Source organism: Cherax quadricarinatus, chromosome 54 (genome assembly GCF_038502225.1).
Source record: "Cherax quadricarinatus isolate ZL_2023a chromosome 54, ASM3850222v1, whole genome shotgun sequence".
NCBI lineage: Eukaryota > Metazoa > Arthropoda > Malacostraca > Decapoda > Parastacidae > Cherax > Cherax quadricarinatus.
This window is the reverse complement of record NC_091345.1, coordinates 5,203,230-5,217,163: the sequence shown is the minus strand read 5'-3', so window position 1 is coordinate 5,217,163 and position 13,934 is coordinate 5,203,230. Positions and strand designations below refer to the sequence as shown.

The window sequence follows — 13,934 nt, the reverse complement described above, 5'->3', positions numbered from 1 at the left end:
AGGGAGTTATTGTTGAGGGATACACATCACATAAAAAAAAATTAACTTTTGGTTGAATTATGTAAAGAATGAAAAATAATACAATTTATTTTGTATTAAAAAATGAAGAGAAATGCATGTGAAGTGTGGGTTGACAGTGAACAGCACACTATAACAATAAATTTGCACTTACAAAGACTAAAATACTAACGTTAAAAAATTCTGAGGAGTCCCCTCATGGGAGGTTTCTTGACGCTGGTGAGGGGCTCTTGATCTGCTCCAGTTCCCTGAATTAAGCATAAATACCTTCCATCCTCCCCCCCCCCCCCAAGACGCTGTATAATCCTACGGGTTTAGAGCTTGTCCATGATTATAATTATAATTTTGAGGAGAGTAAGAATACCTATGACATTCATACTAAAGTGACAATGCAAAAGTGGGAGCTGTTATAACTAATTTTACTTAAATTCTTAATTACTATTTTAGGGATTAAAGTACTCTTGACAGTGCTTTAATGACTTGTGTAGTGGGTACCCCTTAAACCTAACATAGTCAATGCCAGTCCTTTGACTCAATGATGGCCTATAATCTGCTGACTATCCAAGAGAATGACTACTGGGTGCTTAGTAAATCTATCATTTCAGTAGGCCTAGCGGGGAGTGTGATGAGAGAATGTGGAGGTAAGGGAGTGTTGGATGAGGTGTGGGATAAATGTTTAGTGAGATGGGGGTACATTTCTCACAAGGTTCTGGCAACAGGCAGTAGTGGACCTCCACGAGCCTTCCACTCTAGGTAGGATCCAAAGTATACCCTGAAATGCAGAAAAGAACTCTCAAAACAGAACATACTCATAGTTTACCTGGAGCAACTCAACACCATTTTGCAAATGGACAAATGTCTACAATAACCGAGTTGCTCCACCGCTGAACGACGATTAATACCATTATAAATTATTTGTTTTTATATCTTAAGCTTAGATTATTATTAAAGATTTTTAAACTAAACCTGTGTGAAAATGATTATGATATTCTCAACTGATCAAAATAAAATACGGAATCATTGTCACCTCCCTCGTAAGGATGATCACACACTGTTTATAGGATATCTTACCTAGGGTCTTGTTTTTCTAAGAAATGAAAAGCACTTAAGACTACGTGGGTATCTAGTAAGAAGTTAGTGTTACCTAAACTACAACTAACTCACCTAATATTGCAGTAACCCAGCGGCTCCAGTTGTTTCCAAGCGACCGTGGCACGTCGACCTGAGCGACAGGTCAACACTACATTTGTGTCCTCAGGCAGTGGCTTCGGAAAACCATATTTCTTCATGAAGTCGTTTTCGCTCATGTGGATAGCTTGCTCTAGCTCTGGAACTATTGAAGTTTATCAGTATATACTGGTGAACTACGCCACAATGGCAAGAATGTGTGTGTATTTATATATTTCTACAACGTCTTGGCCCTTACAGACAAGAGGTACTTACGGGGCAGGTTGACACTCCAGGGCAGTCTACCTGTCTCCTCCAACTCCCACCTATTTCGTACATCAATCAGCAGTACATTGCCCACCTCCAGCGCCTCCCGCAGCTCTTCATAACTTATACCTGTGCCACAAGGACATTATTACCATAAACCAATTCAAATAATACAACATTAGGCACTTGGGTATTATGTTAAGATTATTTCTCCCACAAGGAATTTTAATATAATATTTGAACCGGACTTACTGGAGCCAGGCTATTAATAGAACATTACTGACAGAGAACATTTTACGTTGGCAGAGGATTAAAAATGATTTCCCTCTTATTATTTAGTAGAAATTATGATCCGTTGGAGCAAGAAATGGAGAACCCAAGGTGCTAAATTTAAGAACAATGGTAAACGGAAGAAGGATGGTAAAAGAAAAAAGGCACAATACCGTGACTGGAACAATACACAAATAACCCGCACATTGGAGAGAAGCTTACGACAACGTTTCGGTCCGACTTGGACCGAAACGTCGTCGTAAGCTGCTGGTTATTTGAAGAAGGTAAAACTTGCTCAACAAGGCAGTCACGGAGAAAAAGTAGCTGGTTCTTACAAGGCGTGGAAGTAAGAAGAGCAGATTTATAGTAGCAAAAGTAAGACTTAAATGAAAGGACAACGTCAAATAAATTGCAGATAATAAAGCGTTCATTTGGGAAGTCCACGAGGAATAAATATCACACGGTCGTGGCTGCAACAATTACTCAATGCTTTCCAGACGACGTTTCGGTCCCTTCTGAACCATTAACAAGTCACCAACAAGGGAGAAAAAGGAGAAAAATCAGGGTCCCTTCTGAACCATTAACAAGTCACCAACAAGGGAGAAAAAGGAGAAAAATCAGAAGACATGTAGGAAAATGGAAGAGGAAAGACAAGTCGAAACATTAGTGGTACTACCACTATTACTAGTAGTAGTAACATTATTATTATTATTATTATTATTATTATTATTATTATTATTATTATTATTATTAGTGGTGGTGGTGGTAATAGTAGTAATACATAATAACAGTATTACATAATAATAGTATTAAATACATAAAATAAATCACAACTCAAGGGAACAGAATTATCCAAAGAGCACACGTCCCACGAAGGGCACACAAAGCACGAGACAAACTAGCACCACAGTAGGCCTACTGACTTACTAGGTACGTTGGAGGAGGAAGCAGGTAAAGTAAAACAGACGAAAACAAAGGTGAGGAAAAACATATGACAGTAAAAAAAAATCCAAGGTGACCTTGGACTTGACCTGACCTTGGCAAGATCAGATCAAGTCACGGGCGTTTGGCAGTGGTCGAGGCTTGTCAAGCTGTAGGTCAGGTTTGAGTCCCACATGGCATGACTCCCAGTTCAGTATCTAAATACATGCAGATCAAGTGTTCGCTACTTGTAAAGACACAAGTTGCAATAAGCTTTGATCATGACGGAGTTTCGCTTTGTGTAGTGTTGCTTGATAAAGGTCTACAAAGAATCAAATGCTCCAGTAAAAGTTTGTTCTACAGCGTGTCTTATCGTCCTCATTGTCGGCAGTCCGTCATATAGACCCGGATTGTTCCTTACTTACCGATGGAAGGCCTGAGCTTGCTACCACCTGCAGCTCACAAGACTGCCATCCCCACGAGCCCCTTTGGGGCGGGGCAGATGGCAGACCAGAGGCCTAGCTTCTCCCTACGAGCCCCATGAGGGCGGGGAATGTGGCTAGGCCTGGGGACAGTTGGTCCCAAAGATGAGGGGGTACTTGTACCTTCTCCCATGGGAGACTTAAGTCTCGAGACACTCCCCAGATAGGGAGCCAAGGCCGGGTCACCACTACTTGGAAAAGACCCGGGCCGGGAGAATACCGGCGAATAAAAAAAAAAAAAAACTTACCGATGGGATATTCAACGCCTGGTTGACGACACGAGTGACCAGTGGGATTTGTTGCAGCCAAAGTGAGTGTAGCATTGTCAGCAGTGGGCGTAGCAGAAGCTGTTTCCGGGGCTGCAGAGGCCTCAGTGGATTTAGTGAAAGCTTCACTAGAGGAAGCAGTGGGTGTGTTGATGGTTGTAATGGGCGTAGTAGTCTCTGCATTGGGTGTAGGGGTACTTGTAGTCGTAGATTTGGTTGTAGTGAGCGTACTGGAGTCTGTAGTGCTCGCATTAGCTGCAGCAGCGGGCACAGAGTCAGATGTAATGATAGCAGGTGCTGCTGGGGTGGTGACATTGGATGTTGCAGAAGTGTTAGTACTTGTGAGGACATCGTCGAAAGTAGTATCAGTGTCACTGAGCATGATGGTGGCGGAGTCACCAACAATTGTGGTGTTATCTTCATCTAGGATTGAGGTGTCACCGTCATCTTGGATTACAGTGTCAGTGTTATCCAGGATTGTGGTGTCAGCGTTATCTAGGACTGACGTGTCAGTATCATCGAGGATTGCTGTGCTGTGCGACATTTCTTCTAATTCCATGTCAGTAGCCACTGTGGTCATGACCAGCAGCAGCAACATACAAACACCTGGTTGACAAAAAATGGATTAATAGGTTAATTATCATATAAATGTATTAATAATGTTATTGTAAATTAATCGGCTAAATGCTTTTTGTTACTAAACTGAAGAGTAACTAAAGTAATGGAATTAACTATGAGATTGCTGTCTCATGTAGAGACAGTAATCTCATATTTAATTCAAATCATAAAAACAACAAGTCATTACAACAACAATCATACCACAGCAACAGCAACAACAACATTACTAATAAGAGGAATAAAATAAATAATAATACTAATAATCGGCATCCTAAACAAAGGGAAAGTCCAACAAACAAATATTAATATGTTATGCAACAACCGGTAATTAATTTGCTATTTTTTGAAAGCGTTGTAATAATGTCCGGAAATGCAAAAACTCGGCTGCAGTACATGCGTTGACAAGGTTACAAAACTGAGTGTATGGTGACGCACAATCACATCCGACAATTTTCCCCTCGTCCTGTTACACTGGTGGGGTTTTGAGGACTCTTTTTGTGTGGCCTTGTGGGATGTGTGACCTTGTGATGTGTTACTGTGGTACATCATGTGACCTTGTGGAGATATGTGTGTTACTGTGGCACACCATGTGCCCTTGTGGTGTGTTACTGTGGCGCATCATGTGCCCTTGTGGAGGTGTGTGTGATTGTGGTATATAATGGGACTTTGTGGAGATGTGTGTGATTGTGGTATATAATGGGACTTTGTGGAGATGTGTGTTATTGTGGTACATCATGTGCCCTTGTGGAGATGTGTGTTACTGTGGCACATCATGTGTCCTTGTGAAGGTGTGTGTGTTTGTGGTACATAATGGGACTTGTGGAGATGTGTGTTTCTGTGGAACATCATGGGACTTTGTGGTGTGTGTGTGTGATTTTAGAACATCATGGGACTTTGTGGAAGTGTGTGTGTGATTGTGGATCATGGGACCTTGTGGGACAATAATAATCATAATAATAATAATAATAATAATATAATAATAATCATCATAATAATAACCATAATAGTAATAATGATAATTTTTTTTCCGCATGATACAATGTTTGTAGAGAATGATTGACATTTTAGGTATGCATGCAGAAAGTCCCTGGTTATGCAAAACATTTCGGGCAAACTTAAGCCTAGCTTTAGTTTAATATCTGTTATGCACCCCATACCCATCCTGTGGGTAGCTACTAGCATAATGTCTTGGCGTCTGATTGAACGCCTTTTTCGTTTTTCTTTTATTCTTGCAAAGGAAGATAATTGTTGTAAATCATCTTTGTGTTGACGCTGCTAGATGACTGTTGACGAAGTTCCAGAGAATGACTGGTGGATCAGTGGCAGCACCCTCTAGTCACAGTCAGAGGGCCCTCCTTCTAAGGGTAAGTGGAGAACTGGTCGTGTTTCCTCACATCTATTGTTTTTATTTACTTAGCACTAATCAGGTAACTGGGTGTTAGTCGAGTGCTGTAGGTGGCTTCCTGTGAAAGAGGATAAGATAAGATATGATAGGATCAGAGGATCCTATTGAAATAAGCTACACCAATCGGTTTTCTTGGATAATCTTGGGTTACTAACCCGCCGGGCTATAAATCCGAATAATATATTCATATTCTTTCTATTTTTTTAAGCATGCGTATGGGCTACTCTTCCCCTTCCCTGCAATCATCAGTGTCCATCTAGCATCAACAATCCACCTTAGACACTGCAGTATTTACTTGTAATGTTTACGGTGAAGATAAGACAAGGGTAAGGTTTCAAGGCAGAATGGGTGACGAGAAGGAGTGCCGGTTGGGTAAGTTAGAATGTTGGGGGAGAGACTGATGGGGAGGGTGGGGTTGCTGGGAAGCTGGACGTGGTATTAGAAAGTCCTGGAGGTGGGCCGCTGAGCACAAGCAAGGTCGTCAGCGCTGGCACATCACCTTCACTACTCTGTCATAACCTGTGTATTTTATGCTCTTCTTTCATCTTATTACTTTAAAAGTCATTAGACATGTTTCCTCTGCTTATTTTGTTAGTGTTTACCAACTGAATTGTTAGTGCAACGCGTTGATGAATTATTTTATATTCGCGGAGAAGTGTTGAACTCCTAAAGGTAATCAGGTTTAATAATAAGAACAGGTTAGTTCCAGTTCCATTGATCAAGCACGGACACTTCACAGCCATCAAGGTAACCCACCTTGAAGGCGTCACGCCCATGGAACTTGAGGAAGAGCAGTTTATTTGTTACCACAGAAGCGACATCTCATACAACAAATGCAAAGGATCAGCAAGCTTGGTGCAAAATGAAATACCTAAATTTTAAAATATTTCGTTAGGTATAACTACCTTAAAAATTTCAACAACATGGCTACATTAATTAAATATAGCCCCTCATTCATTTGTCACCGACATCTTTCTTCGTTGTACAGAAATTGATGTTATCAGAGACTTACACAGACTGGTGCATTACTTTTTGCGCAGTACATGTAATATGAAATGCAGTTTTAAATCATGCATGTGCCTTGATTTATTTCCTACTTTGGATATTAATGTATTCTTGATATTAGTCTGTACGTTAATCTTGACTTAAATGACCCACGTGCAGGCGTAGTCCATGAATCTACTAGATAATGTATGGAACACTACGTACCTGGAGAAGCCATCGCTGATCTCCTGTAGTTGAGGATGCTGATGACACAATGAGCAGCTGGGAGAAATTGTGGTAGCGTTTGTTCTCTGAGGCTGCCAGATATTGTGAGTTAAATTATTGCCATAACTCTTCAAGGAGGATGCCTTGACGTTACCTGCTGAAGGTCTCTAAATTGAAGGAATCAGAGCTGATCTGGGCCCTCCCCTTCCTCTGATAAAACTTAAATGCCCTTCCATCGTCTTAGATTAAAATAATTGTGGATTTTGACCTGGAACGCATTTTGGAATATATTTTGGGGGATGTGCATGATGGGCTTTGCTCCACTCTCTCCCTCAGGAAGTTTAACTAATTTGTAGCTTTTGACTCAGAAATATATATTATTAATATACTGTAGACTATGAAATGTATCTAATGGGCGCAAGTGACCTATGACTTGTCTTATGTAATATATGTAATATGACTTTTTTTTATATATACCGGTTTTGTATGAGAAAGCATTTGTATGAATATTGATTTTTTATGCAAGACAACTTTTTCTGTATGATGATTCATATTTGTATGATGTCATCTCTTAAATGTGCACTACATATATATCAAGTCATACTTCTTGTGATGTAAAGGAATATTTGTTGCGCAGCACTGAATGACTGCTCCAGCTTCAGCACCATTTATGTATATATATATATATATATATATATATATATATATATATATATATATATATATATATATATATATATATATGTCGTGCCGAATAGGCAGAATTTGCGATCTTGGCTTGAATAGCAACGTTCATCTTGCCGTATAGGACAAGTGAAAATTTGTGTATGCAATAATTTCGCCAAAATCATTCTGAACCTAACGAAAAAAATATATTTCACTGTGTTTGTTTATTATTAAATTATTGTAAACAAATCTAAAATATATTTAGTTGGGTTAGGCTAAAATAAATTGTTCTTGTTATAATAAGGTTAGGTAAGTTTTCTAAGATACTTTTGGTGCAAAATTAAAATTTTTTACATTAACATTAATGAAAAAATGTATCTTTAAACGTAACGTATAAGAGAAAATTTTAGAAAGGACTTAGTTTTAAATGAGTTCTTGCTAATTGACCAGTTTTACGTATTCGGCACGACATATATATATATATATATATATATATACAGGAAAGAGTAAGGTTATGAGGATAACAAAAAGATTAGGTGATGAAAGATTGAATATCAGATTGGAGGGAGAGAGTATGGAGGAGGTGAACGTATTCAGATATTTGGGAGTGGACGTGTCAGCGGATGGGTCTATGAAAGATGAGGTGAATCATAGAATTGATGAGGGAAAAAGAGTGAGTGGTGCACTTAGGAGTCTGTGGAGACAAAGAACTTTGTCCTTGGAGGCAAAGAGGGGAATGTATGAGAGTATAGTTTTACCAACGCTCTTATATGGGTGTGAAGCGTGGGTGATGAATGTTGCAGCGAGGAGAAGGCTGGAGGCAGTGGAGATGTCATGTCTGAGGGCAATGTGTGGTGTGAATATAATGCAGAGAATTCGTAGTTTGGAAGTTAGGAGGAGGTGCGGGATTACCAAAACTGTTGTCCAGAGGGCTGAGGAAGGGTTGTTGAGGTGGTTCGGACATGTAGAGAGAATGGAGCGAAACAGAATGACTTCAAGAGTGTATCAGTCTGTAGTGGAAGGAAGGCGGGGTAGGGGTCGGCCTAGGAAGGGTTGGAGGGAGGGGGTAAAGGAGGTTTTGTGTGCGAGGGGCTTGGACTTCCAGCAGGCATGCGTGAGCGTGTTTGATAGGAGTGAATGGAGACAAATGGTTTTTAATACTTGACGTGCTGTTGGAGTGTGAGCAAAGTAACATTTATGAAGGGATTCAGGGAAACCGGCAGGCCGGACTTGAGTCCTGGAGATGGGAAGTACAGTGCCTGCACTCTGAAGGAGGGGTGTTAATGTTGCAGTTTAAAAACTGTAGTGTAAAGCACCCTTCTGGCAAGACAGTGATGGAGTGAATGATGGTGAAAGTTTTTCTTTTTCGGGCCACCCTGCCTTGGTGGGAATCGGCCGGTGTGATAATAATAAAAAAAAAATATATATATATATATATATATATAATAATAAAATATATATATATATATATATATATATATATATATATATATATATATATATATATATATATATATATATATATATATATAATATTGTGTGTGTGTGTGTGTATGTGTGTGTGTGTGTGTGTGTGTACTCACCTATTTGTACTCACCTATTTGTGGTTGCAGGGGTCGAGTCCTAGCTCCTGGCCCCGCCTCTTCACCGGTTGCTACTAGACCCTCTCTCTCCCCGCTCCATGAGCTTTATCAAACCTCGTCTTAAAACTGTGTATGGTTCCTGCCTCCACTACGTCATTTTCTAGGCTATTCCACTGCCTTACAACTCTATGACTGAAGAAATACTTCCTACTATCTCTCTGACTCATTTGTGTCTTCAACTTCCAATTGTGGCCTCTTGTTTCTGTGTCCCCTCCCTGGAACATCCTGTCCTTGTCCACCTTGTCTATTCCACGCAGTATTTTATATGTCGTTATCATGTCTCCCCTGACCCTCCTGTCCTCCAGTGTCGTCAGGCCGATTTCCCTTAATCTTTCTTCATAGGACATTCCCCTGAGCTCTGGAACTAACCTTGTTGCAAACCTTTGTACTTTCTCTAGTTTCTTGACGTGCTTTATCAAGTGCGGGTTCCAAACAGGTGCTGCATACTGTGTGTGTGTGTGTGTGTGTGTGTGTGTGTGTGTGTGTGTGTGTGTGTGTGTGTTTGTGTGTGTACTCACCTATTTGTACTCACCTATTTGTGGTTGCAGGGGTCGATTCACAGCTCCTGGCCCCGCCTCTTCGCTGATTGCTACTAGGTCCTCTCTCTCCCTGCCCCATGAGCTCTATCATACCTCGCCTTAAAACTGTATGGTTCCTGCCTCCACTACATCACTTTCTAGGCTATTCCATGGCCTGACTACTCTATGACTGAAGAAATACTTCCTAACATCCCTTTGATTCATCTGAGTCTTCAGCTTCCAATTGTGACCTCTTGTGTCTGTGTCCCATCTCTGGAACATCCCGTCTTTGTCCACCTCGTCTATTCCGCGCAGTATTTTATATGTCGTTATCATGTCTCCCCTGACCCTCCTGTCCTCCAGTGTCATCAGGCCGATTTCCCTCAACCTTTCTTCATAGGACAATCCCCGTAGCTCTGGGACTAGTCTTGTTGCAAACCTTTGCACTTTCTCTAATTTCTTGACGTGCTTGACTAGGTGTGGATTCCAAACTGGTGCTGCATACTCCAGTATGGGCTTGACGTAGATGGTATACAGAGTCTTAAACGAATCCTTACTGAGGTATCGGAACGCTATCCGTAGGTTTGCCAGGCGCCCGTATGCTGCAGCAGTTATCTGATTGATGTGCGCCTCAGGAGATATGCTCGGTGTTATACTCACCCCCAGATCTTTTTCCTTGAGTGAGGTTTGCAGTCTTTGGCCATCTAAACTATATTGTGTCTGCGGTCTTCTTTGCCCTTCCCCAATCTTTATGACTTTGCATTTGGCAGGGTTAAATTCAAGGAGCCAGTTGCTGGACCAGGCTTGTAGCCTGTCCAGGTCTCTTTGTAGTCCTGCCTGATCCTCGTCCGATTTGATTCTTCTCGTTAACTTCAGCACCGTGTCTTCCTTTGCAGATGACACCCGAATCTGCATGACAGTGTCTTCCATTGCAGACACTGCAAGGCTCCAGGCGGACATCAACCAAATCTTTCAGTGGGCTGCAGAAAACAATATGAAGTTCAACGATGAGAAATTTCAATTACTCAGATATGGTAAACATGAGGAAATTAAATCTTCATCAGAGTACAAAACAAATTCTGGCCACAAAATAGAGCGAAACACCAACGTCAAAGACCTGGGAGTGATTATGTCGGAGGATCTCACCTTCAAGGACCATAACATTGTATCAATCACATCTGCTAGAAAAATGACAGGATGGATAATGAGAACCTTCAAAACTAGGGAGGCCAAGCCCATGATGACACTCTTCAGGTCACTTGTTCTATCTAGGCTGGAATATTGCTGCACTCTAACAGCACCTTTCAAGGCAGGTGAAATTGCCGACCTAGAAAATGTACAGAGAACTTTCACGGCGCGCATAACGGAGATAAAACACCTCAATTACTGGGAGCGCTTGAGGTTTCTAAACCTGTATTCCCTGGAACGCAGGAGGGAGAGATACATGATTATATACACCTGGAAAATCCTAGAGGGACTAGTACCGAACTTGCACACGAAAATCACTCACTACGAAAGCAAAAGACTTGGCAGACGATGCACCATCCCCCCAATGAAAAGCAGGGGTGTCACTAGCACGTTAAGAGACCATACAATAAGTGTCAGGGGCCCGAGACTGTTCAACTGCCTCCCAGCACACATAAGGGGGATTACCAACAGACCCCTGGCAGTCTTCAAGCTGGCACTGGACAAGCACCTAAAGTCAGTTCCTGATCAGCCGGGCTGTGGCTCGTACGTTGGTTTGCGTGCAGTCAGCAGCAACAGCCTGGTTGATCAGGCGCTGATCCACCAGGAGGCCTGGTCACAGACCGGGCCGCGGGGGCGTTGACCCCCGAAACTCTCTCCAGGTAAACTCCAGGTAAAACACATCATCTGCAAACAAGGACACTTCTGAGTCTATCCCTTCCGTTATGTCGTTCACATATACCAAGAACAGCACAGGTTCTAGGACTGACCCCTGTGGAACCCCGCTTGTCACAGGCGCCCACTCTGACACCTCGTCGCGTACCATGACTCGTTGTTGCCTCCCTGTCAGATATTCTCTGATCCATTGCAGTGCCTTTCCTGTTATGTGTGCCTGGTCCTCTAGCTTTTGCAGTAACCTCTTGTGAGGAACTGTGTCGAAGGCCTTCTTGCAGTCCAAAAATATGCAGTCGATCCACCCCTCTCTCTCTTGTCTTACTTCTGTCACCTTGTCATAAAACTCTAGTAGGTTTGTGACACAGGATTTTCCTTCCCTGAAACCGTGCTGGTTGTCAATTATACACTTGTTTCTTTCCAGGTGCCCCACCACTCTCCTCCTGATGATCTTCTCCATGACCTTGCATACTATACACGTTAGTGATACAGGTCTGTAGTTTAGTGCCTCATGTCTGTCTCCCTTTTTAAAAATTGGGACTACATTTGCCATTTTCCATACCTCAGGGAGTTGCCCAGTTTCAAATGATGTGTTGAAGATCTTTGTTAATGGGTCACACAATATTTCTGCTCCCTCTTTAAGGACCCATGGAGAGATGTTGTCTGGTCCCACCGCCTTTGAGGTGTCAAGTTCGCATAGCAGCTTCTTCACCTCCTCTTTGGTTATATGTACCTCATACAGCACTTGCTGGTGTGCCCCCCTGTTCTGATTTCTTGGAGTCCTACTGGTTTCCACTGTAAATACCTCTTTAAATCTTGTGTTGAGCTCCTGACAAACCTCTCGATCGTTTCTTGTGAATTCCCCATCACCCTTCCTCAGTCTGATTACCTGGTCCTTGACTGTTGTTTTCCTCCTGATGTGGCTGTACAACAGCTTCGGGTCAGTCTTTACTTTTGATGCTATGTCATTTTCATATTGTTTCTGAGCCTCCCTTCTTATCTGTGCATATTCGTTTCTGGCTCTTCGGCTGATTTCTTTATTTTCCTGAGTTCTCTGTCTTCTGTACCTTTTCCATTCTCTAGTACACCTAGTTTTTGCCTCCCTACACCTTTGGGTGAACCAAGGACTCGTTCTGTTCTTCCCATTATTTCTGTTTCCCTTGGGAACAAACCTCGCCTCTGCCTCCTTGCATTTTGTTGCTACATAGTCCATCATTTCTTGTACTGGTTTTCCTGTCAGTTCCCTCTCCCACTGAATGTCTTGAAGGAAGTTCCTCATGCCTGAGTAGTTCCCCCTTTTGTAGTTTGGTTTTTCCCAGCCTATTCCTGCTACTCTCTCCACTTGGAGCTCAACTATGTAGTTGAAGCACAGAACCACATGATCACTAGCTCCCAGGGGCCTTTCATACATGATACCCTCGATGTCCGAACTACTCATGGTGAATACAAGGTCCAACCTTGCTGGTTCATCCTCTCCTCTCTCTCTGGTAGTGTCTCTAACATGTTGATGCATGACGTTTTCCAGTACCACATCCATCATCTTGGCTCTCCATGTTTCGGGACCCCCATGGGGCTCCAGGTTTTCCCAGTCAATCTCCTTGTGATTGAAATCACCCATAACTAGTAACTTTGCTCCCCCCATGTGTGCTCTCCTGGCCACCTCGGCTAGTGTGTCGATCATTGCTCTGTTGCTCTCATCGTATTCTTCTCTTGGCCTCCTGCAGTTCTGTGGTGGGTTGTACATTACTGCAATTATCACCTTATGTCCCTCAGACTGGATTGTTCCTACTAAGTAGTCCCTTTCGCCCGTGCCATCCATTCCTTCCATTTTCTCAAAACCCCACTGGTTTTTAATGAGCAGTGCAACTCCTCCTCCCCCTCTCCTCCCTCTGTCTTTCCTGAGGATTTGATATCCGGATGGAAAGATTGAATCTGTTATTATTCTGGTGAGTTTTGTTTCTGTGAGTGCTATTATGTCTGGGGATGTCTCTTTGTTTCTTTCGTGCCACTCCTCATACTTGTTTGTTATTCCATCTGCATTTGTATACCACACCTTCAACTTCTTTTCTAAGACTGTGGTCTGGGAGGTATATTGGGGTTGGGGAAGTGGGAGACCTGGTAAGGAACTATGGGTTGTTGCTGTGGGGGTGGAGTTTGTAATGTAGTGGGTGGGGGCATTGGATGTGGCATGGGTGTTTTGATTTAGAGTGTTTGGTTGCACTGGGGTTGACCTGGTTGGGAGGCTTCTATAGGAAGTTGTGAGGGAGGCTGTATTTGATCTTCTTCCTGGGTCTGGGATCTCCTGTCTGTCTTCTCCATCCCTTCTCTTTCCTCCTTTCGCCTTTGTATCATCTCTCTTAGTTTCTGCCTTTCTTCTTGTGTGCTGTCGCGGTCGAGATACACCATCATGTCCCTTAATCGTGCTTTCTCCTGCAGGATCATGGTCCGAGTCGCTTCTGCCTTGAAGGTCACTCTCACTGGCCGGGTTCTTTTTTTTACAAACCCCCCTATTCTCCGAAAATTTTCCAGCTGGGTCATATCGTCTTCTCCTATTGCTTTTATGATGCTTTCAATTGCTTTTTTTCCCCTTGTTTTCTTGCTTCATATGTTTCCCCTTCGACTTCCTG

The 13,934-nt window shown here is 42.4% G+C and overlaps 1 protein-coding gene across 1 annotated transcript; it reads right to left on the bottom strand.

Moving 5' to 3' along the window:
* Window positions 1-334: 334 nt before the first annotated feature.
* Window positions 335-6,761, bottom strand: LOC128699131 (mucin-21). Its single transcript, XM_053791670.2, has 5 exons — window positions 6,624-6,761; window positions 3,374-3,997; window positions 1,462-1,581; window positions 1,183-1,351; window positions 335-790 (listed from the first exon to the last, which is right to left on the bottom strand). The coding sequence occupies exons 1-5, from the start codon at window positions 6,634-6,636 to the stop codon at window positions 718-720; spliced, it is 999 nt and encodes a 332-aa protein (XP_053647645.1). The 5' UTR covers window positions 6,637-6,761; the 3' UTR covers window positions 335-717.
* Window positions 6,762-13,934: the final 7,173 nt, after the last annotated feature.

Bases quoted from the DNA above. Each gene is read 5' to 3' on its own strand.
- LOC128699131 (XM_053791670.2), bottom strand. The intron at 1,582-3,373 runs GTAAGTTTTTTT...CTTGTGGCACAG, and splicing joins AGGCGTTGAATATCCCATCG to GTATAAGTTATGAAGAGCTG. The intron at 791-1,182 runs GTGAGTTAGTTG...TCTGCATTTCAG, and splicing joins CTGGGTTACTGCAATATTAG to GGTATACTTTGGATCCTACC.